Source organism: Podarcis melisellensis (genome assembly GCF_964234715.1).
Source record: "Podarcis melisellensis genome assembly, chromosome: 14".
Taxonomy (NCBI): Eukaryota; Metazoa; Chordata; class Lepidosauria; order Squamata; family Lacertidae; genus Podarcis; species Podarcis melisellensis.
The window spans coordinates 6768606-6794046 of record NC_138546.1 but is presented as its reverse complement, the minus strand read 5'-3'; the positions used below and the strand labels follow the sequence as shown (position 1 = coordinate 6794046).

General features: G+C 46.8%; 1 protein-coding gene across 3 annotated transcripts in view; it reads left to right on the top strand.

Moving 5' to 3' along the window:
• The window catches only part of CACNA1H (calcium voltage-gated channel subunit alpha1 H), a 389727-nt gene that overhangs the window by 338038 nt on the left and 26248 nt on the right, over positions 1-25441 (top strand). For 2 of the 3 annotated variants that reach the window (XM_081889028.1, XM_081889026.1), the window contains exons 22-31: positions 2304-2430; positions 4144-4269; positions 4726-4815; positions 6386-6599; positions 15974-16125; positions 16941-17050; positions 17970-18103; positions 19300-19370; positions 22308-22386; positions 24259-24380. In XM_081889028.1, the coding sequence (XP_081745154.1) occupies positions 2304-2430; positions 4144-4269; positions 4726-4815; positions 6386-6599; positions 15974-16125; positions 16941-17050; positions 17970-18103; positions 19300-19370; positions 22308-22386; positions 24259-24380 (1225 nt within the window). The remainder of the gene's footprint in view (positions 1-2303; positions 2431-4143; positions 4270-4725; positions 4816-6385; positions 6600-15973; positions 16126-16940; positions 17051-17969; positions 18104-19299; positions 19371-22307; positions 22387-24258; positions 24381-25441) is intronic. The other variant, XM_081889027.1, reaches the window with a different exon arrangement.

Here is a 25441-nt window from a genome sequence, read left to right as displayed (position 1 = left end):
AAGTCCTTTCTTTTGTCCTTCCTGACATTCAGCTTCACTGGATGTCTCAGACAGTGGAGGAAGAAAATGTCCTTCATGTCCCGTAGTCATTAGTATATTTTAACCTCCATGAATTTGTCTAAATTTGTGGCATTGTAGGAGATGATATGAATAGACAAGACTGTAAGTTGTTTTTATATGCAATGACGGCAGCAAGAATATTATTGGCACAAAAATGGAAGCAAGAAGAACTGCCGACGAAAGAAGAATGGAGGATGAAATTGATGGACTATGCAGAATTAGATAAATTAACAGGAAGGATTCGAAACCTGCGGGACCAGAGATTCTTAGAAGACTGGAGTGAATATATGAACTATTTGAAAAGTAATAGTAATGAACAGATTACGCTAGCAGGACTGCAAGAAGTTTTGTAAGGAGCACTATTTGAAATATTATAAGAAAGACTATGGGGAGAGTTATTAGTTGATGATAATTAAGAGTAATAGAGAAATTAAGAAATGCAGAATAAGTGGTAAAGACGGAAAATGATCAGAGGTGTTGACGGAAGTCAAAAATATTGTGTAAGATAAGAAGTTATGTTATATGAATGTTGCAAATGATATGTTAAAAAACTATATATCTATATTTATATTTATATCTATATGTATATGTATCTATATCTATATATATGCAGGTTTTGGTGTCCTCGGGTGTCTTCCCGTGTAAAAGTTGGGGTGTCTAGGCGACGTTTCGACGAGGTCTCACTCGTCATCTTCAGGCTGGTGCTTTCGGCTTCTTGTTACTGGAACAGAGCAGGATCTCAGTGTTTGAGTTCCTATAAATACTGTTGAGGGGGTGTGGTGTATAGCCTCCAATGTTCTGGGCAGAGAGGAAGTTCCCAGGCTAGTGTGCCTTTTCTTCTTTTGTTCCTTAATTACTTGAGTGATATCCTGAGTACCACTTAGGTGGGTCATTAGGTGTGGATTAGTTGCTAAAGTCTTTGTGTCTTGCACGTATCGCAGAACACAAGAATGCCGTCAAAAAAGAAGAAAAAACTTCCTCTCTTTTCCAACACATGAAAGAAACAGGACACGAAATTAATTTTGCAGATTCCAAATTGCTCTTTAACATGGAACATCACCACAAGAGAATAATCATGGAAGCCATCGAGATAGAGAAACACCCTCACAACATGAACAAGCGTGACGACACATCCCGCTTGCCAGACATCTGGAAATTAGCCCTCCCCACAAAAACTGACACCAGATCCAGAGGCACACAGAACGCCATCACCAATCAACCACACCAGACCCAAACCCAGACCCTCTCCACAGATAAATTACAGACACCATCCAGTAGCCAAACCATGGTGGCACCTCCGGATGCTGCACCCCCCTGCAATCCCTACACAGATCTGGCTGACACAGGCCACAAAACCACAGCTCGCCCCTATACACGAAGCCAAGCCAGAGCACAACTAAGTGCAGTACAGCCATCTTCTCAGAAAAACCCTTCACAAAGTTCAAGAGGTCAAGACACAAAGACTTTAGCAACTAATCCACACCTAATGACCCACCTAAGTGGTACTCAGGATATCACTCAAGAAATCACTCAAGATATCCCTCAAGTAATTAAGGAACAAAAGAAGAAAAGGCACACTAGCCTGGGAACTTCCTCTCTGCCCAGAACATTGGAGGCTATACACCACACCCCCTCAACAGTATTTATAGGAACTCAAACACTGAGATCCTGCTCTGTTCCAGTAACAAGAAGCCGAAAGCACCAGCCTGAAGATGACGAGTGAGACCTCGTCGAAACGTCGCCTAGACACCCCAACTTTTACACGGGAAGACACCCGAGGACACCAAAACCTGCATTCCTGTACCCGTGAAAATCTACGAAAGCAAACATCTATATATATCTATATATAGTCTAAGACTATGTAAAACCTCAGTGCCTAGGACTTGCCGATCGTATGGTCGGCGGTTTGAATCCCCGTGGCGGGGTGAGCTCCCATCTTTCGGTCCCAGCTCCTGCCCACCTAGCAGTTAGAAAGCACCCTTAAGTGCAAGTAGATAAATAGGTACCGCTTTATAGCGGGAAGGTAAACGGCATTTCCGTGTGCTGCGCTGATGCTGGCTCGCCAGAGCAGCAATGTCACACTGGCCACATGACCTGGAAGTGTCTCCGGACAGCGCTGGCTCCCGGCCTCTTAAGTGAGATGAGCGCACAACCCTAGAGTCGGACACGACTGGCCCCTATGGGCATGGGTACCTTTACCTTTTTATATAGTCTAAATCTAACATTGGTAATCTTCTTGCCAGAGTCATCAGCAGGGCACCGGGACTGAAGCTTGTCGTGGAGACACTGATATCCTCTCTCAGGCCTATCGGCAACATCGTGCTGATCTGCTGTGCCTTCTTCATCATCTTCGGCATCTTAGGCGTGCAGGTAATCGTTTTCCTCTCTCGTTGGCTCAGCAAACCCCTAGCAAAGACTTTCCAGCTCCCTTCCACTCCAGCAGCCAGCTTGCCCCAGCAACTTAAGTCATTTAGAGCTAGGGGAGAAATTCAGATTGAAATGCAAACGTAATCCATTTTCACTTCCTGAAACAACCGTTGAACCAACGTGTGGCTGTCCTTCGAAGCGTGTGTTCCTCTGAATTTTGCAACGCTGATCTTCAGCCCAAGAGCATGCGCAAATCTGCATGCAGATGCATGTGCTGGTGAAAATGGCATCCCAAAAAGCATGATGTTAGGGGGAAATGTTTGCAAATAATAAAAAAGGTTTATATTAGGCAGATTGCATGCAAAAAAAAATGTATACTTTCAGAAAAATGTGCACTAAAATTGGGGCAGGGGTTGTGAGGGTGTTTGTTAAAGAAGAAAAATGAAAACCTAATACAAAAAATGTGGAGATCTGAACTTGACTGGAAACATGAGAAATGGAGAGAAATTAAAACAATTTTCTTTAAGATATTTACCGTATTTTTTCACTCTATAGGACGCACTTTTTCCCCTCCAAAAATTAAGGGGAAATGTGTGTGCGTCCTATGGAGCAAATGCAGGCTCCTTGGCTTCAGCGATAGCAACGCAAAGCCTCCAAAGCGCAGAGGCAGCACTCCCTCCGCGCTCCGGAGGCTACGCGTTGCTTTCGCTGAAGCCTGGAGAGTGAGAGGGGTTGGTGTTCACTGACCCCTCTCGCTCTCCAGGCTTCAGGGATAGCCGCCTGAAGCCTTTGGAGCGCAGCAGGAACTTGCACTGCGCTCCGAAGGCTTCGGGTTCCTTTCGCTGAAGCCAGGAGAGCAAGACTCTCCTGGCTTCAGCAGAGAGGGAGAGCTGCGCAGTGCCCCTTCAGCGAAGCGGGAGGAATTCTCCTGCCGCTTCGCTGAAGGGGCGCTGAGGAGAGAGAGGGAGAATTTTTTTCCCTTGTTCCCCCCCTCTAAAACAAGGTGCGTCCTATGATCGGGTGCGTCCTATAGAGCGAAAAATCTGGTATATACCTGAACTAAGGCTTTTGGATATATTGTCCAAAACTGGTTTGAAGTCCATATCATAACAGTTTCATAATTTTTGACCTGGCACTATATCCTGAAGTGTGTGTGTGTGTGTGTGTGTGTGTGTGTGTGTGTGAGAGAGAGAGAGAGAGAGAGAGAGAGAGAGAGAGAGAGAGAGAGAGAGAGAGAGAATGAGTGCTATGCAAAAATCGCAATGTGGGGGGAAACATGAATTCCACCAACACTTCTCTTGATTTCTGCAGCCCCTGTTAACTCTGTCAACTCTCCCCTGCCCTAACCTGAACTTAAGATGGGGGTGGGGAAGGGAGAGAAATGGAGAGAAACCAAAACTGGGAGTTGTAGCCTCTATTTCTACTGTGAAACGCTTTGTTCTTGGGGCTCTACCTTGTCCTGATCTCTCAGGCACAAGGATTCATTGCTCTTGGTAAATATGCAGGCTTGAGGACAGGTACATTTACTCAGCCAAATTAATTCGATCCTATGTGTAGGATTTTCTTTGTACCGAATCTACTGCTCACCACTTTGTGACCCTGGTTTATTTTTCTTACTTATGAATTTATAATCTGCACATTCACAAAAATATAAAACAAGACTCATGTTCTCTATCTCTCCCTGGTTTTTGTGTGTATTTGTCCTCCCCAACCCAGCTGTTTAAAGGCAAATTCTACCATTGTGAGGGGTTGGACATCCGAAACATCTCCACCAAGGCCGACTGCAGAAACGCCCACTACAGGTGGGTCCGGCGGAAGTACAACTTCGACAACTTGGGGCAGGTAAGAAGAGAGGAGCTTTGCCTTCCGCCTGTACACATCTTGTTAGCCAAACATAGTGTTGACTCTCAATACTCATAGAAATGTAGAATTAGAAGGGACACCAATGCAGGAATCTCAACACGTGGTCCCCCATCCAATTTGAAACCATACCGGACCCTGCTTAGCTTTGCAAATGTGCTAGCAGTTTTATTGCTGCACCACTAGGGAGAGTCTTATTCTTTCTCCTTATGCTTCAAGGTCCCCAACCTGTATATATTTAAAGTGCCTTATATGCATTGCTATGCATATACACTGTCCTATGCCACGGTGGCAGGGAAGAGAATAAAAAAATTCAGACACTTCTTTAAAAAAAACAAATCCTTGCCCTGGTGATCTGTGATTGAGGACGTCACTAGCACTAGCCTATAGGTGCCTACCACCACATAAACAGAGGGTTTGTCTCCCTTTCTTCCACAGGCCCTAATGTCCTTGTTCGTCCTCTCCTCCAAAGACGGCTGGGTGAACATCATGTATGACGGACTGGATGCAGTTGGCATCGACCAGCAGGTAGAAGCTAAAGATCGTAACACTGTTATTGGGGGAGAAATTTAAAGGCCTTTGCATATCCATCCTTTCAAGTTTTTGTTGTTGTTGTTTAAAAAGATCTTTATGGCAAAACAATTTACAAAACAGAAACAAAACAGAAAACACCATAAACAAACCATAGACACTAACTCACCACATACCATCTAACATTACACATACTTTGGCTTCCGATTCACCTCATTGTACTTTTTACACCTTATTAATCTGTACACACTTTCTTATTTTTTCCGTTACAAGAGAAATTTTTGCTTTTATAGTTTCCTTGTAATTCAAGGTTCAGTCTAAATCTGTCAGGAGATTTGCATTATCGCAGTACTTTTTGAGATGTTCTTGGAATATTATCCAGTCTTTACTGACTTTCTGGTTTGAGTTTCCTATTATTCTCCCAGTCTTTTTTGCAAGTTCTAAGTATTCTATCACCTTCACTTGCCCGTCGATTTTTGTGGGGATTAAGTCACTTTTCCAATTTTTTGCTATTAAAATCCTAGCGGCGTGTGCTGTACTTAAGAGCACTTTAAACCTGCCCTTTCCTTGTCAAGCAGTCCTGGATTCCCCAATCAGATCCTATAAAAGCAAGAGGCTGGGACTTACAGGTGGACAGAAAGACCACTCAGGTCCTGTCAAGTACGGGAGTTCCCCTCTCCCTTCTGGTAGCTCCCCAATAAGAATTAACAAGCATTCAGTAGATTTAGAGTCTTTTTATTACAGTATCATGTTGCAAGCATGATAGACACACACACTTGATTGACGTATCGCCCAGCTGCTCCCTCCCTTCTGATTGCCTCGTTACTATCTCAAAGCTGGGTAGCTCCTCTCTCTGAATAGAATGGAGTCTGAATAGAATGCTAGGGTAAAAGAAGAGGATACATTTGCCTCTGCTTATTAGAGCATTGTGAAATCATAAAGGCAAGATGAATAAGATGCATTGGAAGAAATATGATTTAACATTATGATGTGGATAGATAAAGGAAGAGTAACTCTGCTTGAATAACTGGGGAAATGTTTAGCTCAACAAAAGTCTAAGCAGGAATTGAAACATGAACAGCCCATGGAAACTGAGAAAGGGTGGGAAATGAACAACAAAATGTTAAATTATTTTAAGTAGTGGAACAGAAATTAGGGGAAAGGAGCAGCCAAGGAGGGAAAGAAAAGAAACATATTGAAAGGGGGGGGCGGGAAGTCAACTTGTAAATTTGTTTCAAATTTGAATTAATCTGTTGTTAATTTGTTTTAAAAAAATGAAACTCAATAAAAAGAATCAATTGGCAATAAATGTGTGGTGTGGCCTTATGCTAGTGTTTCTCAAACTTGGGTCTCCAGCTATTGGTGGACTATAACTCCCATCATCCCTGGCCAACAGGACCAATGGTCAGGGATGATGGGCATTGTAGTCCAACTCCATCGAGTTGGAGAAACACTGCCTTATACCATACGCTTCCCTGATGGTGGGCTCCATTGAACTTTCTCATGCTCATCCCACATTGCTCTGTCTCTCTCCGTCTCCCTGCTTCCTTCCCACCTCCGCCGCCAGCCCAGCCAGAACCACAACCCTTGGATGCTCCTCTACTTCATCTCCTTCCTCCTCATCGTCAGCTTCTTCGTGCTCAACATGTTCGTCGGGGTGGTGGTGGAGAACTTCCACAAGTGCCGGCAGCACCAGGAAGCGGAAGAGGCCCGGCGGCGCGAGGAGAAGCGGCTCCGGAGGCTGGAGAAAAAGCGCAGGAGTAAGGCGATATACATGTCTGGTCGGTAGACAGCGGTACAAATCACAATCTTTCTGAGCCTTGCCTGCTTCCAAAGCAAGATATCTTTTGCCCCCGGATTCCTTTTTCGGTTTGCTTTGGTTTGACAACGGGACGGAAGAAGACACGCTCTCTCTCTCTTTTTCCCTTCCTATTCCATTTTTTGGAGATGCTTTAAGAGTCAGAGTTGACCTTTCCCCCGTTCCTCTTCCATTGGCTCCTATTGCAAACTCAGCACGGCTTACCCATATATCCAGGACCGCAACAGGGACTACAACTCCCACCAGCACCAGCCAGCATGGCCAATGGTCGAGGATGATGGGAATTGTAGTCCGGCAGTGCCTGGGTGGCCAGCAGGTTGAGGGGAGCTGGTGTAGACCTCACTGACCTAGATGATCCAATAGTGTATGGCAGGCTACCTACCAACTACCCCCTTCGTTCAGAACAATGAGGTCTAGAATCTTACTTTATTGTTAAGGAAAAGGACATAGTTCAGTGTGAAGCACGTGCCTCGCATACAGAGGGTCCATTTCAATCCTCAGAAACTGGGCTGGGAAAGACTCCTAGCTGAGACCTTGGGGAGCTGCTGCTAGTCAATACTGAGCTAGATGATCAGGGATAAGAGGATCTTTGATAAATGAAATCCATAGAGGTCCAAGTTGCCTTGCTATGTATGAATTCTGAGGACAGGAACCTCAACTCTGGGTTAAGTTACTGGCAGGTTCCTTTCAGGCACAGTTAAGGATGCTACAGGTGAAACTCGAAAAATTAGAATATCGTGGAAAATTTCCTTTATTTCAGGAATTCAACTTAAAAGGTGAAACTAATATATGAGATCGACTCATGACATGCAAAGTGAGATATGCTTCTACTTCTCAGAGGTCCAATCTTGCTCGATTTGCAATCCTTGTTTTGTTGATTTCCTTGAATATTCTCATTTTCTGAGATTGTTAATTTGGGGTTTTCATCAGCTGCACGCCATGATCATCACAATGATCACAAATCAAGGCTTGACATATCTCGCTTTGCATGTCATGAGTCGATCTCATATACTAGTTTCACTTTTTAAGTTGAATTCCAGAAATCAAGGAACTTTTCCACGCTATTCTAATTTTTCGTGTTTCACCTATAGAACAAAGCAAGGCTTGACATATCTCGTTTTGCATTTCATGAGTCGATCTCATATATTAGTTTCACCTTTGAAGTTGAATTAGTGAAAGAAAGGAACTTTTCCACGATATTCTAATTTTTCGAGTTTCACCTGTACATTGGATGCACCCACCCAAATCTCCAGTGGGTTCCCCAGCCACACACCTCTCTCTCTCTCTCTTGCCTCGTTTCTGATTCCCAACAGTGTCCTGCTGCCCCTTAACCCTGGGACTTAAAGCATCACCAACGTTATTTAAGGCCCATCGATGGGATTTCCTATGGTACGTTTTTAAATAAGGAAAACAGATCCATTAGCTGACTTTCTTTTCTTTCTTCCTTTTTTTGGAGGGTCTCGGTGCATGGTCCCCGCATGCCACACAGACGCTGCATGGGGTGGGGGGTGGGAATGGCAGAGCGTGGGGTTCGGGGAAGTGGGGAAGACTCCCAGCTTGGGGGTCGAGGAGAAAGAGTCCAAAGGTGGAATCCCTTTAGAAGAGATGCACATTCAGATATCCCACTGGTGGGTGGGTGGGATTCTAGATTGGACTGGCAGCCTTCTGGGCAGAGTAGGTGGGGAAGCCAAAAGATATTCCCACAATCCTCTTTCCCCTCCTTCTCCTTCTCTCTCTCTTTCTCTCTGTTTTAATAGCAAATTGAGTCAAAGGCAAGTTGATACAGGAGGGTGCCACAGGTAGTGTGATGCTGAACACCTAGACTTCCCCTTCGCTGAATTTTGCAATTTTCCAGCCAAGCAAACATAAACACCACCATCTTTCCTACACTGGCCCTCCAACCGCAGCTGGAAGGAATGCTGATACCTATGAAAATATAAAACCAATGTAAATGTTTAGCGCCTTTGATGCTTTTACTGCCACTTCAGCCACTGATCTGAGAGAGCTCAACATATTTTTTTCTGAGAGAGGGAGGGTGTGCTAGTTCACATGCTTCTCTCCATTGCAGTCTCCCAGGCTTTCTCCCCCCCCCCCCAATAGCAGCAAAGTCGATATTAAGTGCTTCATAAACATTTCCTTTGTAAATCCATGAGAATCGGCTCTGCCTCCGCTCCCAGGAGACGGGCGCCTGGAGGCAGCTGCGAGATGAGTTCAGAAAGGGCAAGAGCGCCACAAAGTGTGGGATGCTCTGAGATCTGCCCTCCCGAAAGCGCAGAGAAAAGGTTTACTTTTCCATTCCGGTTCTGTTCTCCGTCGCTGAGCTCCCTGCAACAATTTCTGTAGGTGGCCTGAGGACACGAATCTTCCTCAGGCGTCTTTCCTGCCTGCCTCAATCTTGGAAATGCCTCACAAACTTCCACCTGCTCCCTCCATTCCAGTTTCTTAAGCGCCCAAGATTCTTGAAGCTCAATATGGTCCATCTCTGGGGGGCAGTGAAGGCAGGAACACCTGCTTTTGGTTTCTTCCTTGTGTTTTTTCTTTCTGCCCTACATAACCACATGCCTGCCCTAAATTTAGCTGCCATGTGGTCGTAAATAGCTGTGATCAGATCAAGCTCAAGGTGATTTGTTTGGGAAATTCTGGGGTGAACTCCTTGTTTACACTGGGGTCAGGAAACGGCACCGTTAATCTGGGTTTGAATTTGCATCTTTGTAATCCACTGGGGGCAAGGGATGCAGGTGGCGCTGTGGGTTAAAACACAGAGCCTAGGACTTGCTGATCAGAAGGTCAGCGGTTCGAATCCCCGCAACAGGGTGAGCTTCCGTTGCTCGGTCCCTGCTCCTGCCAACCTAGCAGTTCGAAAGCACGCTAGTGCAAGTAGATAAATAGGTGCCGCTCTGGCGGGAAGGTAAACGGCATTTCTGTGCACTGCTCTGGTTCGCCAGAAGTGGCTTAGTCATGCTGGCCACATGACCCGGAAGCTGTACGTCGGCTCCCTCAGCCAATAAAGCGAGATGAGTGCCACAACCCCAGAGTCAGCCACGACTGGACCTAATGGTCAGGGGTCCCTTTACCCTTTACCTAATCCACTGGGGTATAGAAGCAGAGCCTGCGATTGGCTCCATGGACCCACAACTGCAACCAAAGTCACTTAAATGGCTTATTGGCACATAATGGAAAAAGTTAAGAGCACCAGCAGATTAATAGCATGATTGAAACGACTCCATAGAAAAAAAATCAAGGCAGGGCAATGTTGAAACAGCCAAGGCAATGGGAACAGAAGGAGCAGTATAAACAAGGCAGTGTGATGTAAGTTTAAAGCACAGCAGCAACATTTAAATAAGAATGATTGCCTGGAAGGAATTCCACAAAGATCTCTGCAGCAGGGGGCTCATCTCGCAGGTCACAAGAACCTGTTTTCTCAGGATGTTTCTCAAAGCAACATCCTGGTGTGTTACACGCCACAGTACTCTTATGAATCCCTGATTTCTCTGGTTGAAATAGTCTGCCTAGCAGTAGGAACTGGGGGGAAATCCTCATCAGAGACCACACAACTGGCATTTTTCAACTGAGGGCCACATTTACCGTATTGACTGGAATATAAGACGCACCCGCAAATAAGCCGCATCTTTAATTTGAAGGCTTATTTGTGGGTGCGGCCCACCTCCTAGCACTACCGCCCTGGGCGAGGAAGGGAGCAGCCGGTGCCGGCGCTTGGTTCTGAGCTAGCTGTGCACCCACCTCCCAGCTCTACCACCCTGAACAGGGGGCAGTTGGTGCTCAGTTTTGAGTGCACTGTGTGCCCACCTCCCGGCACTACCTCCTGAAGCTGGTGCCGGCCGCCCCCCTCCCATCCCTCATTCAGGGCGGTAGTGCCAGGAAGCTGGTTGTGAATATAAGTCTCACATTGACTTTTCACAGTCGGAATTTGGAAAATAAAGGTGTGGCTTATATTCGGGGCAATACGGTGATTGTAGGCAACATTCTGGGGGTCTCAGGCTAGTGCGGCAATGGACACAACACTTACCTTAACATTGCAGGTCACATTCTAGCCACTCAGAGGTTCCTGCACACACTTTCATCCCCCTCTTAAGCAAGCAAGAAACATTCCCCTTGAGCGAGTCCCAAGAGCCAGGTAAGGATATGTAGTGTTTGGTCCCACCCCTGATCTAAACATATCCTCCCCCTCCCACCGTAACGAAGAACTGAAATAATGGTGGAGGTGATTCCTCCCATTATTTCTATCCTGAAGGGTTTGGGTGCTCTTGCTTTGGTTTTCTGTAGGTGACTTCTTAGCCAAAAAGGATGGCAGACTCAGAAAGATCTGGCGCGCGACTCCTTCTCTGTGGCTTGTGGTGGATCTGTGAGTGTGTGTCTGTGGCCAGTGGTCATATCTGTGAGTTGCAGCAGAACTGAGCTGGGCTTGGCCTAGTCATGTTGTCACTTGGCGCTTTTAACTGGACGGGGAAAGATGCTATGGCTGAATCGACAACACCAGTCAAAGTGGGAAGAAGGCTCACCCACATGGACACTTCCTTCTCAGAAGTTTTTCAGAACAGGTCTCAAGGGCAGAGGAGCGTCATGATGATTGAGAAGCCATGGACATAGGGAAGGAGTGCAGTTCAAAATCTGCAGAACACTACCATAGCTAGCAAATTTCCCACTTGCTCACCTTGACCCGCCATCTGTCTGTCACCATTCCCCAAACCAGTTAACCCCACCTTTCTCTAGCTAGCTACGTCAAAGGTAGGCTTTTGGAGATGAGAGGCCTGTTATGTTGTTCCAACCCACTGTTGTCCTTGGCATGCCAGACTGGCAAGTGTTATCCCTCCCCGTCCCGCCCCCGACACAGAGTACGCAACAAACCAATTCAAACCTTCAGGAGGAGCTTCTGAGGGACTATTGGAATGAATGCGTCCCCTGAAGAAATCTAGAAATTAACCACACACAGAGAGAACGTTCTCAGTCTCTTATGTATTAAGCAGGGAGGTGGGGAATTTATCTGTGTGCCCAGATTAAATCTCTCGCTGGTAAGGCATGGGATGGTCTCTTGACGGTGATTCGGTTTATTTTAAGTTATGAAATGAATGCCCAAGAGTTTCCTTTTCCTAGAGCAGTGATGGCCAAACTTGGCCCTCCAACTGTTTTGGGACTACAATTCCCATCATCCCTGACCACTGGTCCTGTGAGCTAGGGATGATAGGAGTTGTAGTCGCGAAACAGCTGGAGGACCAAGTTTGGCCATCACTGTCCTAGAGGACTTCTTCTCCCCCCAACACTCCTGGGCCTCTGCTGTGTGTAGAATCTCACACATTGAGCTGTTGGTGAGACCTGTCCTGCAGCTTTATGGCCCCAAGGAAAGCAGGAGCATATCAAGGAAACATACACAGTCCAGACTTGCCTCACATATGTTTGTGCAGCAGTGTGTGCTTTGGCTTCTGTGGGGCTATGCCTTGGTCCCGCATCACAATAACAAAGTCAAGCCCACCATTCCCCAGCCACTGCTGCCGCCGCTGTGGCACACCCCTGTGCGTCCTCACCTTTGCACCGTGCATGAATTGGCATCTCTTCTAAGGGACGTTGCATGCGTTGTTGGACAGAGCATGAGCACCTTGTTGCATGTCACTTCCAGTGTTGTCAGGGTGCTACTACATACGTGTCTCCAAGTTGAAAGTTCTCCTCCTTTCTTCCACCCGTGCACTGAAGTTATTCCAAGCGCTTCCGGTCACTCTGTCTTCTCAAACCCACTTGAGATGTCAACCTGAGCTTCCTAGCCCCCTTGTTGAATTACTGCACCATACCTGCACACTGTGCCATATCAATTGTGACTTTGGTTCATAAGTCTCCAGCAAGAGGGGGGAACCTGTGGCCCTCCAAGACTGCAACTCCTATCTCCCAGGACTGTTGGGTGAGACTGATGGGAGATGGAGTCCAGCAATTTCTGGGCGGACACAAGTTCCCCACCCACTGCTCTTCTGAGCCAGTAACTAGGATACCTTATCAGGAACACATCAGGAGTGCCTCTGTGTGGCAAATCATGCTGGGCAACTAGCCTGACCACCACAACCAGCATTTCACTTGTGGGATGCAGCCTTAGAATGTGTTTTAGGGACCTGTCTCAGTTCATAAAGGACAACAGTAAGGACTCCGACTGGTGTCAGGCCTCTGCAAGGACCAGGCTCCATTGGTCAGGGTTTGCAATTGGGCTGTCGAACTAGCTGGGCCAGAAGCAAGTACATTGTGCCAAACAAGCAAGGGTCAATATCCAAGGCAGCAGATGATGGCCAGAAGCAAGATTGTAGCAGGACATGCTACCTTGGCAAGAAGCCTACAGGGTACAAAGCAGCCCAGTGGTTTCAGCACCATGGAGAGCTCCATATAAGCATTGTGCTCCAGTGAAACCTAGGACTGGATTGAAACCTTTTATTCCTCCAAAGTCAGATCACCCTTCCCATGCTCCACACCTTCCTTGAGGAACAGACTCCTTTAAAGGAGGAAAGCTTCTGGCTTGGGTTCTTGCACCTTCTCCTTCTCCTTTCAGGTCATTTTTTCCAGATTCGTGAAGGATGACATTTCCTAGGGATGTGGGGGCTGGAGATGTAGGCTCCAAGAGTGCAGACTCTAGGAATCTCAATTCAAATCCCCCTCATTTGTCTAGCTCAAGCCTAGTCATGGTTTGCGGGGCTGGGTTGGTTTCCAACACCTCTTCCTCCAGTACTGCTGGTTCAACAGAGGTGGCCAGCCCATCATTTTCTGAGCGATGGCTTCGAGAGCTCCTTTTGGCCCCTGAGCCTGCGTTTCCCCGCCCCCTGTTAGAACTACCCAGAATCCTTGCCATACCCAGGATTCCACTGACAGAAGTTCAGCAAAAGGGTCTCCAAAATGAGAAAGTTTGAGAACCATCACTATAATTCAGGGATAGAGCTCACAGGACTCGGCTTCAAGATTGTCCGTATTTGAGCAGTACTCACAGTGATGATTCTTCCTTTATCGGGCTTTTGGAAACTGGTGCATTAATAGAGTTCAGTCGTTGTCACCTGTCTTTGTTTTGGTCTTTGCATGATGCGCAAGAAAAGCTATTTCAGCCATGTGGTCCTCCTCCATGGACAACTGCACTCCTGTTTTTACATAAACATCCAAAGCCTTGCTTTTGACACGGAGGCCAGTAGGATTAGCCATGCTAGCAGCACACAGTCCGCCTGTCTGCTTTGAGCAGATTTATGAGACTCTCGCAAATAACGTTGAGAGCTAGAATCCACCCAGCCAGAAAAAGAAAAAAAAACAATTGCTTTCTACTTTGCTTTCAGATTGCTTGGCTGGGAGAAACATGGGTGACCCTGGTCAAAAGACATTTGAAACGTCCTTTTTAGCCATCAAGAGAGGACTGGGGGAGATTAATAGCTGAAGGGTCACCAGCCAATCTGGTTTCCTTTTGATCTGATTATTTAAGCTGGTACATTCTGATCCAGTTGTCTTTTGCATCAGCAAAACAATCTGCAGCATTAACGTCAGCTGGAAAGCACTCGAAAGGGCAAGGGCCGGGGACCACAGCCGCAAGGGCAGCTCAAGGAGTTTGCTTGTTTCTTGAAAGAATCTTTACTTTTGCTCTTTAGCTGAAAATGTTCCCAGAAATGGTTTGCATGTCATTTTTAAAAAAATAATAAAAGATGACAGTGCCTTCCTCCTGGAAAAAAAGATACAAAAGGAAAAAGCAATGAAGAGGGAAGAGGAAAACAATAAACTCGGGCCCCAGTTCTTACAGTGGCCCAATTTGAGTCTTATGCCTCATTGTTTTTCTTTATATGTTTGGCTGGCTCTGCATCTTCCAGCTCTCAAGATCCATAGTACCGGTATTTCTTTATTATCAACAGCATTTAGATGCCACCCAATGGCAATGTTCTCTGGGCATCTTCCAGGCCATAATGGGCATGGGTGGCTATTAAAAAGGATTGTAGGAAATCAGGAGAAGGCTATGGAGGCTATTCTCTGCCTCCATAGTCAGCAATGCTTCTGGAAACCCCAGGAGGGGAAAGTTGCTCTTGCACTGAGGCCCTGCTTTTGGCATGGCATCTAGTTGGCCACTAGCCTGATATAGGGTCTTCTTGAGTTCTTAATAAAAACCACCAAGAAAAACCCAGTATTGATCATAAAATATTTTTAAGCATACAAAGTGGAACATAAAAAAAATCATCATATAAAAAATAGAGTCTGCATCAGAACATACATCCACAAAAAATTATGCTGCACCCCTGGTAGTGGTTCTCCTATGACTCAGATGCATCTCTCGTATTCACCAGGAGACATGAATTCAGTATTGAAGTCCCAGCTCTGTGCAACTCCCTCCTGGCTGAGATCAAACAGGCCCCCTTCCCTGTTTTTGCACTTGATGAATACTTTTTTAATTTCAGCAGGTGTTTTAAGTGTCGTATTTACTCAAGTCAAATGCGCTATCGAATCTAATGTGCACCTTAATTTTCAGAACCTTGAAACCCAAAAAGGTATTTGCTGGTGAATGGAAATGTGCCATCGAATCTAATGCACACCTTAATTGTCGCGACGTAATTTGGCCAAAAAAAAGTGAGCATTTGATACGAGTAAATACAGTAAAAATAATAATCCTGATTTGGGACTTCAAAGTGCAGTACAGGGCAAGATGCCGATGGGAAGCTCACAATCAGAACATGAGTACAATAGTACCCTTCTGCTCACAATCTCCCACAGCTGAGATTCAGAGGAATTTTGCTTTCTGATCCTGGAGGTAGCATACAGCCATCGTGACTATTAGCTCTTGATAGTCTTATCCTTCATGAATCCAGCAAGGCAATTGCTATGTTTTTTAAAACAAACAAAAAAAAACAGATGGGCCTGGGGATGGCTGAGTGTCTCTTCTTAAAACCAACACAAGAAGCAAACTTCACAAGAAGATCTGTGTCTGTGTTTTTATTTTTAAAATAATAACACGGAAGAAAGATCTCAGAAGATTAGCACCAGCCTTGACCAACCTGTGATTTTTGATCAGGGCAACCCTGAGACCTTCTCCCCCTATGCAATAATTCTGGAGTATGACAGAGACGTGCTTAATTTCTTTGTGGGTGGCGTATTTCTCCAAAATACTTTGCTGTTCCTTGCGTCCCTTACGTGGTGGGCTTGAGACATGCCATTTCTCCCTGAAACTCTCAGCTGTATCCCCCTCCCCCCCTCCCAAAAAAGGCATTTGAGTCATTTAATACACCCACCTGCAGGGAAATCATGTGGCTGTCCCTGCCAGCATGCCTTGCACCCCAAAATACAGAGGACAGCGCTAATGGCTGTGTATTCCATTGCCTCTTTCTGCAGAAGCCCAGCGGCGGCCATACTATGCTGATTACTCGCCTGCCCGGAAGTACATTCACATGCTCTGCACCAGTCACTACCTAGACCTTTTCATCACCTTCATCATCGGAGTCAATGTCATCACCATGTCAATGGAGCATTTCAACCAACCCAAGGTATGCACAACACACCTTCCTTCCTTCCTTCCTTCCTTCCTTCCTTCCTTCCTTCCTTCCTTCCTTCCTTCCTTCCTTCCTTCCTTCCTTGCTTTCCTTCCTTCTTTCTTTCTTTCTTTCTTTCTTTCTTTCTTTCTTTCTTTCTTTCCTTTTAATTTTATAATTCTTCCGTTTCAAATTTCCCACATTTATACATTAACCAATACAACAGTACATTGATCATTGACAGCCCTGCCCTTCCATGGTTCCTTTTAGTTATCTTCTAATCACTCCATGTATTTTCCCCCCTTTCACATTTTATCTCTGCTTATTTTATACTGCTGGATTTACTGTAATCCTGCTAACGTTTTGACCTGTTTACAATAATTCTTCAAGGACAACATGCCTTTCTTGAGTGCTGGAGCACTTCCTTTGCATGCAGAAGATCCCAATTCCCAGGCTCTCTCGTTCAGCAAGTATTTCAGATAGCAAGGCTCTTTTAGTGGGTGCTTACTGCCAGTCAGAATACAGGAAGTTGTGGAGACCTTTTCAGCCTGAGCAACCTTCCAGGGACCACATGCCAGGGGCGCACAGAGCCAGAAGCAAAAGTGGGTGAATTTTACCTTTGTGCTGCAGGCACTGGCATGTGACTCCCTAGAAGGCTGCCCAGAAGAGAATGAGAAAGCTTCCCCACCCCTGATTGACCCTAACATCTAGTTTGGCCTGTGCAGGATCAGGGGAAAAGAGCTGGACTCGTTGCCCATGTGCATTCTGTGTGTGGGAAATTAAATATTGCAGGGAACACCTCCGTAACACCTGCTTTTCATTCCTTGCAGTCGCTGGATGAAGCACTGAAATACTGCAACTACGTCTTCACCATTGTCTTTGTGTTTGAAGCTGTGATGAAACTGGTAGCATTTGGGTTTCGGAGATTCTTCAAAGACAGGTTAGAAGCTTTATTCCATTCTAGACTGGAGGAGGGGAAGGGGGAAGCCCCAGAGCATTGTCTGTGGCCCAAATTGGGTAGAGGTGGGGACAAATAGGGCAGTTTTGTTTGTTGGATGAGCAGCATGAGTGCTTGAGCAAACAGCCAACCCACAGTCTTGGACTCAGTTTGGTTGACCCTTAATTTTAACAATGTTATTAAATTATTATTTATATCCCACACATCCAGCTGGATTGCCCCAGCCACTCTGGGTGGCTTCCAGCAAAATACAAAACACATTAAAACATCAAACATTAAAAACTTCCCTATACAACAGGGCTTGTTTCAGATGTATCCTAAAAGTTGTATAGTTATTTATCTCCTTGACATCTGATGGAAGGGTGTTCCGCAGGGCAGGTGCCACCACCAAGAAGGCCCTCTGCCTGGTTCCCTGTAACCTCACTTCTCGCAGTGAAGGAACCAGCAGAAGGCCCTCAGAGCTGGACCTCAGTGTCCGGGCTGACATTGTTGCTGATGAAGTCATAGAAACATAGAATTGTCTGGTTGAAAGGCACCTCAAGAGTCATTTAAAATCCATCTAAAGTGAAAAATGGGTATGCTTGTTTTACACCAGGAGTGGGCTGCTTGTCTATTTTTGTGTGGCCCTTGGGGTAATTTTGAAAGCTACCCGTGGGCAATCAGTTTGGACCCTTAGCAAGAGTGACAGAGAGGAAGGCAGAGAGATGCCAGAAAAAAAACAGATAGAAAGTGGTAATAGAAAGAGGCAGGAGGTATATATTTATTTCCATCCATGTTATATTGGCATACTTTTCTATTCATCAAGGTGTTTGGTTTAAGACTAGAAATCTACCTTGCAGTTCTGCAAATCTCAACTCTTATTACCACCTGTTATTCTGCCTTCCCATGTCTACCCTCTTAGATGGAACCAACTGGACCTTGCCATTGTCCTGCTGTCAATCATGGGCATCACACTGGAGGAGATTGAGATGAACGCCGCTCTGCCCATTAACCCCACCATCATCCGCATCATGAGGGTGCTCAGAATTGCTAGAGGTAAATCTGGGGTCTGGTGAGGTGCCCCTGTGAGTATAGGAAGCCAGCCGGGGTCTGTTTACAGTGTATAAGCCCTGCAGAGTTTAATGGCACTTACTCCCAGGTACACGTGTATAGGATTGGAGCCTTCGGCCCGTACTGTCTACTCCAGGGTTAGGGCAGCTGTGGCCCTCCAGCTGTTGCTGCACTCCGAATTAACATCAGCCCCAGACAGAATATGGCGAGTGGCCTGGGATGTCTAACTGCTTCTGGAGGACTACCAGGGCTGCTTGTCTGAGGAGAACCCTTTCTTCACGGAAAGAATGTGCTCTACCACTGAGCTCCCTAAATCAGGGATGGCAGATCACAGTTCACTTGCCATATTCTGTCTGGGGCTGATGGGAGCTATAGACATGTCCTCAGTCAGAGGGTGTACCCTGGAAGCAGACTGCTTTGCCTGACTGATAAACACGTCACCCTGGGTAGGAAAATTATTATTATTATTATTATTATTATTATTATTATTATTATTATTAATACCCCACACATCTGGCTGAGTTTCCCCAGCCACTCTGGGCGGCTCCCAATCAAATGTCAAAAACAGTACAGCATTAAATATTAAAAACTTCCCTGGACAGGGCTGCCTTCAGATGTCTTTTAAAGATAGGATAGCTGCTTATTTCCTTGACATCTGAAGGGAGGGTGTTCCACAGGGTGGGCGCCACTACCAAGAAGGCCCTCTGTCTGGTTCCCTGTAACCTCACTTCTCGCAATGAGGGAACCGCCAGAAGGCCCTCAGAGCTGGACCTCAGTATTCAGGTTGAACGATGGGGGTGGAGACGCTCCTTCAGGTATACAGGACCGAGGCCGTTTAGGGCTTTAAAGGTCAGCACCAACACTTTGAAATAGCACAGCACTGACTACCAGCCCTGGCGTCCAAGGTGGTTCTCTCCCATCTGTTATTTCCTCGGACAGAATTAACCTTCTTCACTTTTAGTGGAATTGTTAGGGAACTTAAAGTGAGCCCTGCTGGGCAGGGCCAAAGGCAGGGTATCTGGTCCAGCATTCCATCCCCAACAATGACCAGCTAGATATGCCCAGAGCAAGAACGTAGCAGGCCTGCACCATGGTTTGTCTAGGACATCTGGTTCTTTAAGGTACACTTGAAGAACAATGGAGGCTCCATTGTTTGTTGACCCCTTTGTTTTCCCTTCTAGTACTGAAGCTGCTCAAAATGGCCACAGGGATGCGGGCACTGCTGGACACAGTGGTCCAAGCCCTCCCGCAGGTAAGCCTGCCAGCACCAGAATGAACCGGCTTTGGTTTGTTTTTTTCTGGGAATGTGGGTTTGTGGGATCTTTCCCCCCCCAAAAAAGGGGGGACCACCTGAACAGCATTTTCTAAAACTGTAGACCAGGAACTTCCATGAGCACAGAACTGGAAAGTTCTGTAGCGGTTCCATAACAATGGGTTTAAATGCCACTATTGTGTAAAAATGCTGGCTCAGAACCCTTTGGGATATACCATTGTCATAGACTGGCTGGATGCAGATAAGTGGTGGGGTTTAGATTTAGAATATGAATAATGCAGTGGTAAAAAGAGACCGCATTACTCTCAGGTTTTTTGCATGTTCAGACCCAGAAACCTCCCCCCTAAATAAATTCACATTTGACTCAAATTTTGGTTTTGGTTTTTGGCAGAATTTAGGCCACAGCTTTATTGATTACAGAAAGTGATTGGTTGCATAGGCTATGGTTCGACTAGCTCCCTGCCATGCAGCTAGCGCTGACCCAGGGTTCCAGCATAGGTCAGCCAAGGGTGAACACCTGGATAAGCAGAAAGCTGGGAACAGGCCATCTCTGCCACCCCAATGTCCCCCTGGACTCAGGCACAGGCACAACCCCCTCTCAGGGGTTGACCAAACCATCGAGTCCCTGGATTCCTTTAACGGAATACCCTTCACATAGGGATGGCAAGAGCGTTCTCCCATCCCTATCACCTGAACCAGAGCCTATCTGCAACCTTACAAGTTGTGATAATTTGCCACGTGGCAGGCGAAACCCAAATGGCACCAGCCAATCAGCCAAGTGGGGAAAATTCCTGCCGTGCCCCTGTCCCAACGACAGACGACACACGACGGCATAGCAAGGTCAAGCGCGAAGCCCTAAAAATAGGGAGAGGTGGGCGGGTTTTCCAAATGCACACGCCGAAAGAGGAAGCTCTGGGTCACGTGCATGGGCATAAATAGGTCCCTCGAACCATTTGGACTGCGTCCCATTGGCCAGATTGCACCCAGCTTCGAGGGACCTACCAATTGGGTGTTGTGGCTGACCAATCGTACCCACCCACAACATAGGGTGTTTCCAGGTCTCACCACAATACATGCCCTCTTTAAGGGAGGACCCAAATTCTTTTTTAAAAAATCTCTCTAAATGTCTTTCCCCTGCCACCCAAAAAACTGACTGAAATGTGTCCTCGAATTCTTGCAAGTACTCGGCGAAAGACATTTAAACCAATGAGGAGTCAGGCTATTATAAGAGCTGTGCTTTTAGGAACAGCTTCGTGTGAAGGTCTCACTGGACGCCTCTCTTCCTGGCTAGCTGCTGGAATGTTGCTAAGCTGCATCTGTTTCCAGGGACCCTGGGAAATCCAATTTTCCCAGGGGTCCCAAGTCCTTTATATGAACATCAAGCCTCCCCTGGTGTGGAGTTCACCCATCCCTAGTTTGGAAATGAGGGTGGAGCATACATTATCCCGCCTGCCCTGACCACCACTGCACCTTAATATATGTAAATCAGATGGTATGTGTAATTTGCATCATTTAAACTGGGTGCAGATTTTCTCAGGATTGAATTTTGATTCTTATTTTTTTTATTCCCTCAAGCTCAAAATGCACATAGTTGTGCCCAAGGCAGATTTCACCCTAACTTTGCATGCTCGGAGTCAGGAAGAAAATCATTTCCACACCCCCTTATGCGCCATGTGCTGCTGTTAAAGAGTCATATTTTCAAGCTGACTCTCTGCCCATCTCTTCAGCTGATGGTTCCCAGTGGGAAGCAAGCCATTTGTGGCTTTCTGCAGTGAACCAGAAGGCAGAGAAGCAAGGGATGGTGATTATTTGTGATAGGATAATACCCACTTGCATAATTTTCCAGAGCCGTGTCAGATGGCGAGCAGAATAGGAGCAGACTTAGGGATTATTTTCCCCACTTTAGGCCTGATCCTGGCAGCAAGGGGCCCCTTTTGCACATGCATCCAGCAACCTGGGAGCCTCTTTGACCTGTTACGGTCTCACATCTGCAGTAGGAACCCACATGAGAGCAGTTGATCCCATGCAGCTGGCATCCTTTGCAAGGAGGGCGTAAAAAATGCCAGGATGTCATGGACTGGTTGGACGTAGAGGAGTAGTGGGAAGAACCAGCTGGGGAAACACCAAGGGAAGAAGGCTCAGAGCCTGGGGAGTGGTGGAGGGACAACAATGAGTGGTCAGAGGGAGAAGAGGGGGCAGACTGAAAGGAGGAAGTGTCAGAAGCTGGAGAGGTAACAGGGCTTAGTGAGATGGGAGAGTCTGTGGCGGAGAGAAGTCCAGAATCAGAGGCAGAAGCTGAAGCAGGAGGGCAAGAGACCAAGAGGCAGAGATGAGTCAGGCTGGTGAAGAGTCACAAGTGTCTCCCCCCCCTGCTGTGACAAGTTCCCCTCCCCGCTTGTCTCCCAGAACCAGAAAGGGCATGAAAAGGGTGGAGGAGAGATTGTGTTATGTACTGAAGTTCTCACCCTGGGCCAGCAGGGGGATACTGTAGATAGTTTTCACTCAGGTCCACATATGCAAATAAGGGATTGAAAGTGACGTTCAGTGATTGGATAGTTACAGAAAATGGTTACTGTTGCATTCTAGTGGAGCTCTATATAAGCAGGCTGGCTGAACCCTTCAGTTCAGTTCAGTTCAGTTCTGGTCTGTGAATAAACAAGAGCTGTTTGAAGAATCGCTGTGTCGTCTGATATGTTCACCCACAACTTAACAGGTTGACTGCATGCAGTCCCAGTCTGGTTTGGAAAGAGGGTTTCCTTTCTTCATAACTACTGTGTGCGGGAGCAGAAAGTTCAGTGTGACCAAGAGACAGAAACACCAGAAAGACTGGCCTTTGATATGCAATGGTTCCTCTCTACTTGCACACACACACACACACCACTTGCCTGATCCTTCTTTAACTGTCTTCTCTTCCAGGTAGGGAATCTCGGTCTGCTCTTTATGCTCCTCTTTTTCATCTATGCTGCCCTGGGAGTGGAGTTGTTTGGAAAGTTAGGTGAGTTATTTCCCCTTCCTTTCCTATCTCTCTCTCTCTCTCTCTCTCTCTCTCTCTCTCTCTCTCTCTCTCTCTCTCTCTCTCTCTCTCTCTCTCCATTTTCCCTATTTTGCTCTTGCTGACTATGTAGATGTGGCAATCTGACTGTCTAGAGTAGTTTTGCTCAACCTTGGGTCCCCTGATTTTGTTGGACTACAACACCCATCATCCCTAGCTAGCAGGACCAGTGGTCAAGGATAATGGGAGTTGTAGTCCAACAACATCTGGGGACCCAAGGCTGAGGTTAGCTGATCTACAGCAAGGATGGGGAACCTGTGGCTCTCTAGATATTGCCGGACCACAACTCCCATCATCCCTGGCCATTGGCTGTCCTACTTGGGGCTGATGGGAACTGGAGTCTGACAAATACCCTTTTTTTCAAAGAATGTGAATGAAAGTACACTGTGCTTAGATTCATTTCGTTTGGTTGGGCGTTTTTGTTTTTGTTTTCTTGTGTGTTGTTGAAGTCCCTGTTGTCATTAGAATAAATAAAATGATTTTTTTAAAAAAAGATAGGGGTCTCAGGCTCCAAGGCAGGAAGTGGGGGAAGATAGCAGGAGGTTCGGCAACAAGAGAGCAGGAACCTAAGGGAATGGGGTAACTGTGTCCCTGAAGGACCAGGTGCACAGCCTAGGAATCATTCTGGACTCACAGCTGTCCATGGAGGTGCAGGTCAATTCTGTGTCCAGGGCAGCTGTTTATCAGCTCCATCTGGTACGCAGGCTGAGGCCCTACCTGCCCACGAACTGTCTCGCCAGAGTGGTGCATGCTTTAGTTATCTCTCGCTTGGACTACTGCAATGCGCTCTATGTGGGGCTACCTTTGAAGGTGACCCAGAAACTACAACTAATCCAGAATGCAGAAGCTAGACTGGTGACAGGGAGTGGCCACCGAGACCACATAACACCGGTCTTGAAAGACCTATACTGTCTCCCAGTATGTTTCCGAGCACAATTCAAAGTATTGGTGCTGACCTTGAAAGCCCTAAACAGCCTTGGTCCAGTATACCTGAAGGAGCATCTCCACTCCCATCATTCACTGAGGTCCAGCTCTGAGGGCCTTCTGGTGGTTCCCTCACTGCAGGAAGCCAAGTTACAGGGAACCAGGCAGAGGGCCTTCTCGGTAGTGGCACCCGCCCTGTGGAATGCCCTCCCACCAGATGTCAAAGAGAAAAACAAATACCAGGCTTTCAGAAAACATCTGAAGGCAGCCCTGTTTAGGGAAGCTTTTAACGTTTAACAGACTATTGTATTTTAATATTCTGATGGAAGCCGCCCAGAGTGGCTGGGGAAACCCAGCCAGATGGGCGGGGTATAAATAATAAATTATTATTATTAATGTGGTCATGGCTCAGTGGTAGTACATCTGCTTTGCATGCCCAGTTCACTCCCAGGCATCTCCAGGTAAGGCTGGAGATTGCCCCCTGCCTGAAACCATGGACAGCCACTGCCAATCAGTGTAGACAATGTTGAGCTAGATGGAGCAATGGGTCTGGTTCAGTATAGGACAGCTTCCTGTGCTCCCTTGTCCCCATAGCAGAGACAAGTTGATTAGACTCAGAAGCAAACTCTGTGTGGCTGGGACTTTATAGAGCTAGTGAGCCAGGATTGGCCTTTGGGGTTACAGGGGATGGAGTGCTCAGGCAAGCCAGTCCTGCAGTCTAGAGGGTGCCCTAAATGCCAAGCTCAGTCTGCCAGGCTTGCAATGAGGAGAGAGCTTTTGCCAGCACATCCTTTGTCTTCAAAACGCCACACAGCTGGGTGGAGCAATGGTCAACTTGTTCCAACACTGACACTCTGGCTCAGTTTTGGCTTCACTCCCTTTCCCTCGCAGACTGCAGCGAGGACAACCCTTGCGAGGGCTTGAGCCGGCATGCAACCTTCAACAACTTTGGCATGGCCTTCCTCACCCTCTTCAGGGTGTCAACGGGGGACAACTGGAATGGGATCATGAAGGTAAGGGAAAGCCCTCCATGTTGTTTTCCCCCAGCTGGTTCATTTCTGGGCACCACAGTTTGACATCACCATGAGAATCGGTTCAGGGTCACCACAGGATTCAGCCATCAGAGTTATCATTGTCACTTTTTCTCAATTTATATACCTCGAAAGTTGGATGGAATCGGTTCCAGAAGTCAATTTGACTTCCAAAATGTTTGGAAACCAAAGCGCAGCTTCTGATTGGCTGCAGGAAACTCCTGCAGCCAATTGGAAGCCGCGGAAGGCCCGTCGGACATTCGGCTTCCAAAAATAGTTCACAAACCATACCGGTCACTTCCAGATTTGCAGCATTCGGGAGCCAAAACGTTCAAGAACTAAGCTGTTCGAAAACCAAGGTACGACTGTACTGCTTACGTGCCAAAATGGCTTCTGAGCAACTTACAAGTACAAAACCAGTTTTAGAATCTGTGCCCAATATAACAATTCCACTGAAACATTAAACATTAAACACATCTGTCAGGGAACTGCCATCGGAACGAGAGGAGGAGGCGAGGCTCCACGACGATGCTGGAGAGGGGCCAAGTAGGGAGAGAGGCAGGTCTCCTGTTGGGGAAGAAAATCAGCGCAACACCAGGGATGGAGGGGGGCCAATGGGGGAAGCAGAGAGCAGGCTCAGAGACTCTTCACTGGAGACCAGCGGGGAGAGCACAGGTCCTCCGCTACCCACGCCCTCCCTGCGCAGAAGACTTCCGTGCAGGGAGAGTAGGAGGAGACTGGGCGTCAAACAGCTTTTATGTTGGAAAAGGTTTAAGAAACGCCCACTGTCGGATACTGCCAGCGACTGAACAGCCACGAAGTGAGGGGCTGTCCAGCCAGGAAAGGTTTAACCAGGCCACCTAGCCAGGAGTGGCGGCAACTTACGCACGAGCAACCCCATATAACCATTACAACATCCATAATTAAAATTAAAATTACAATAATTGTGAGAACATAAGAAGAGCCTACTGGATCAGGCCCATCTAGTCTAGTAAACTATTCTCAATGTGGCCAAGCAGGATCTGACCACAGTTTCCCCCTTC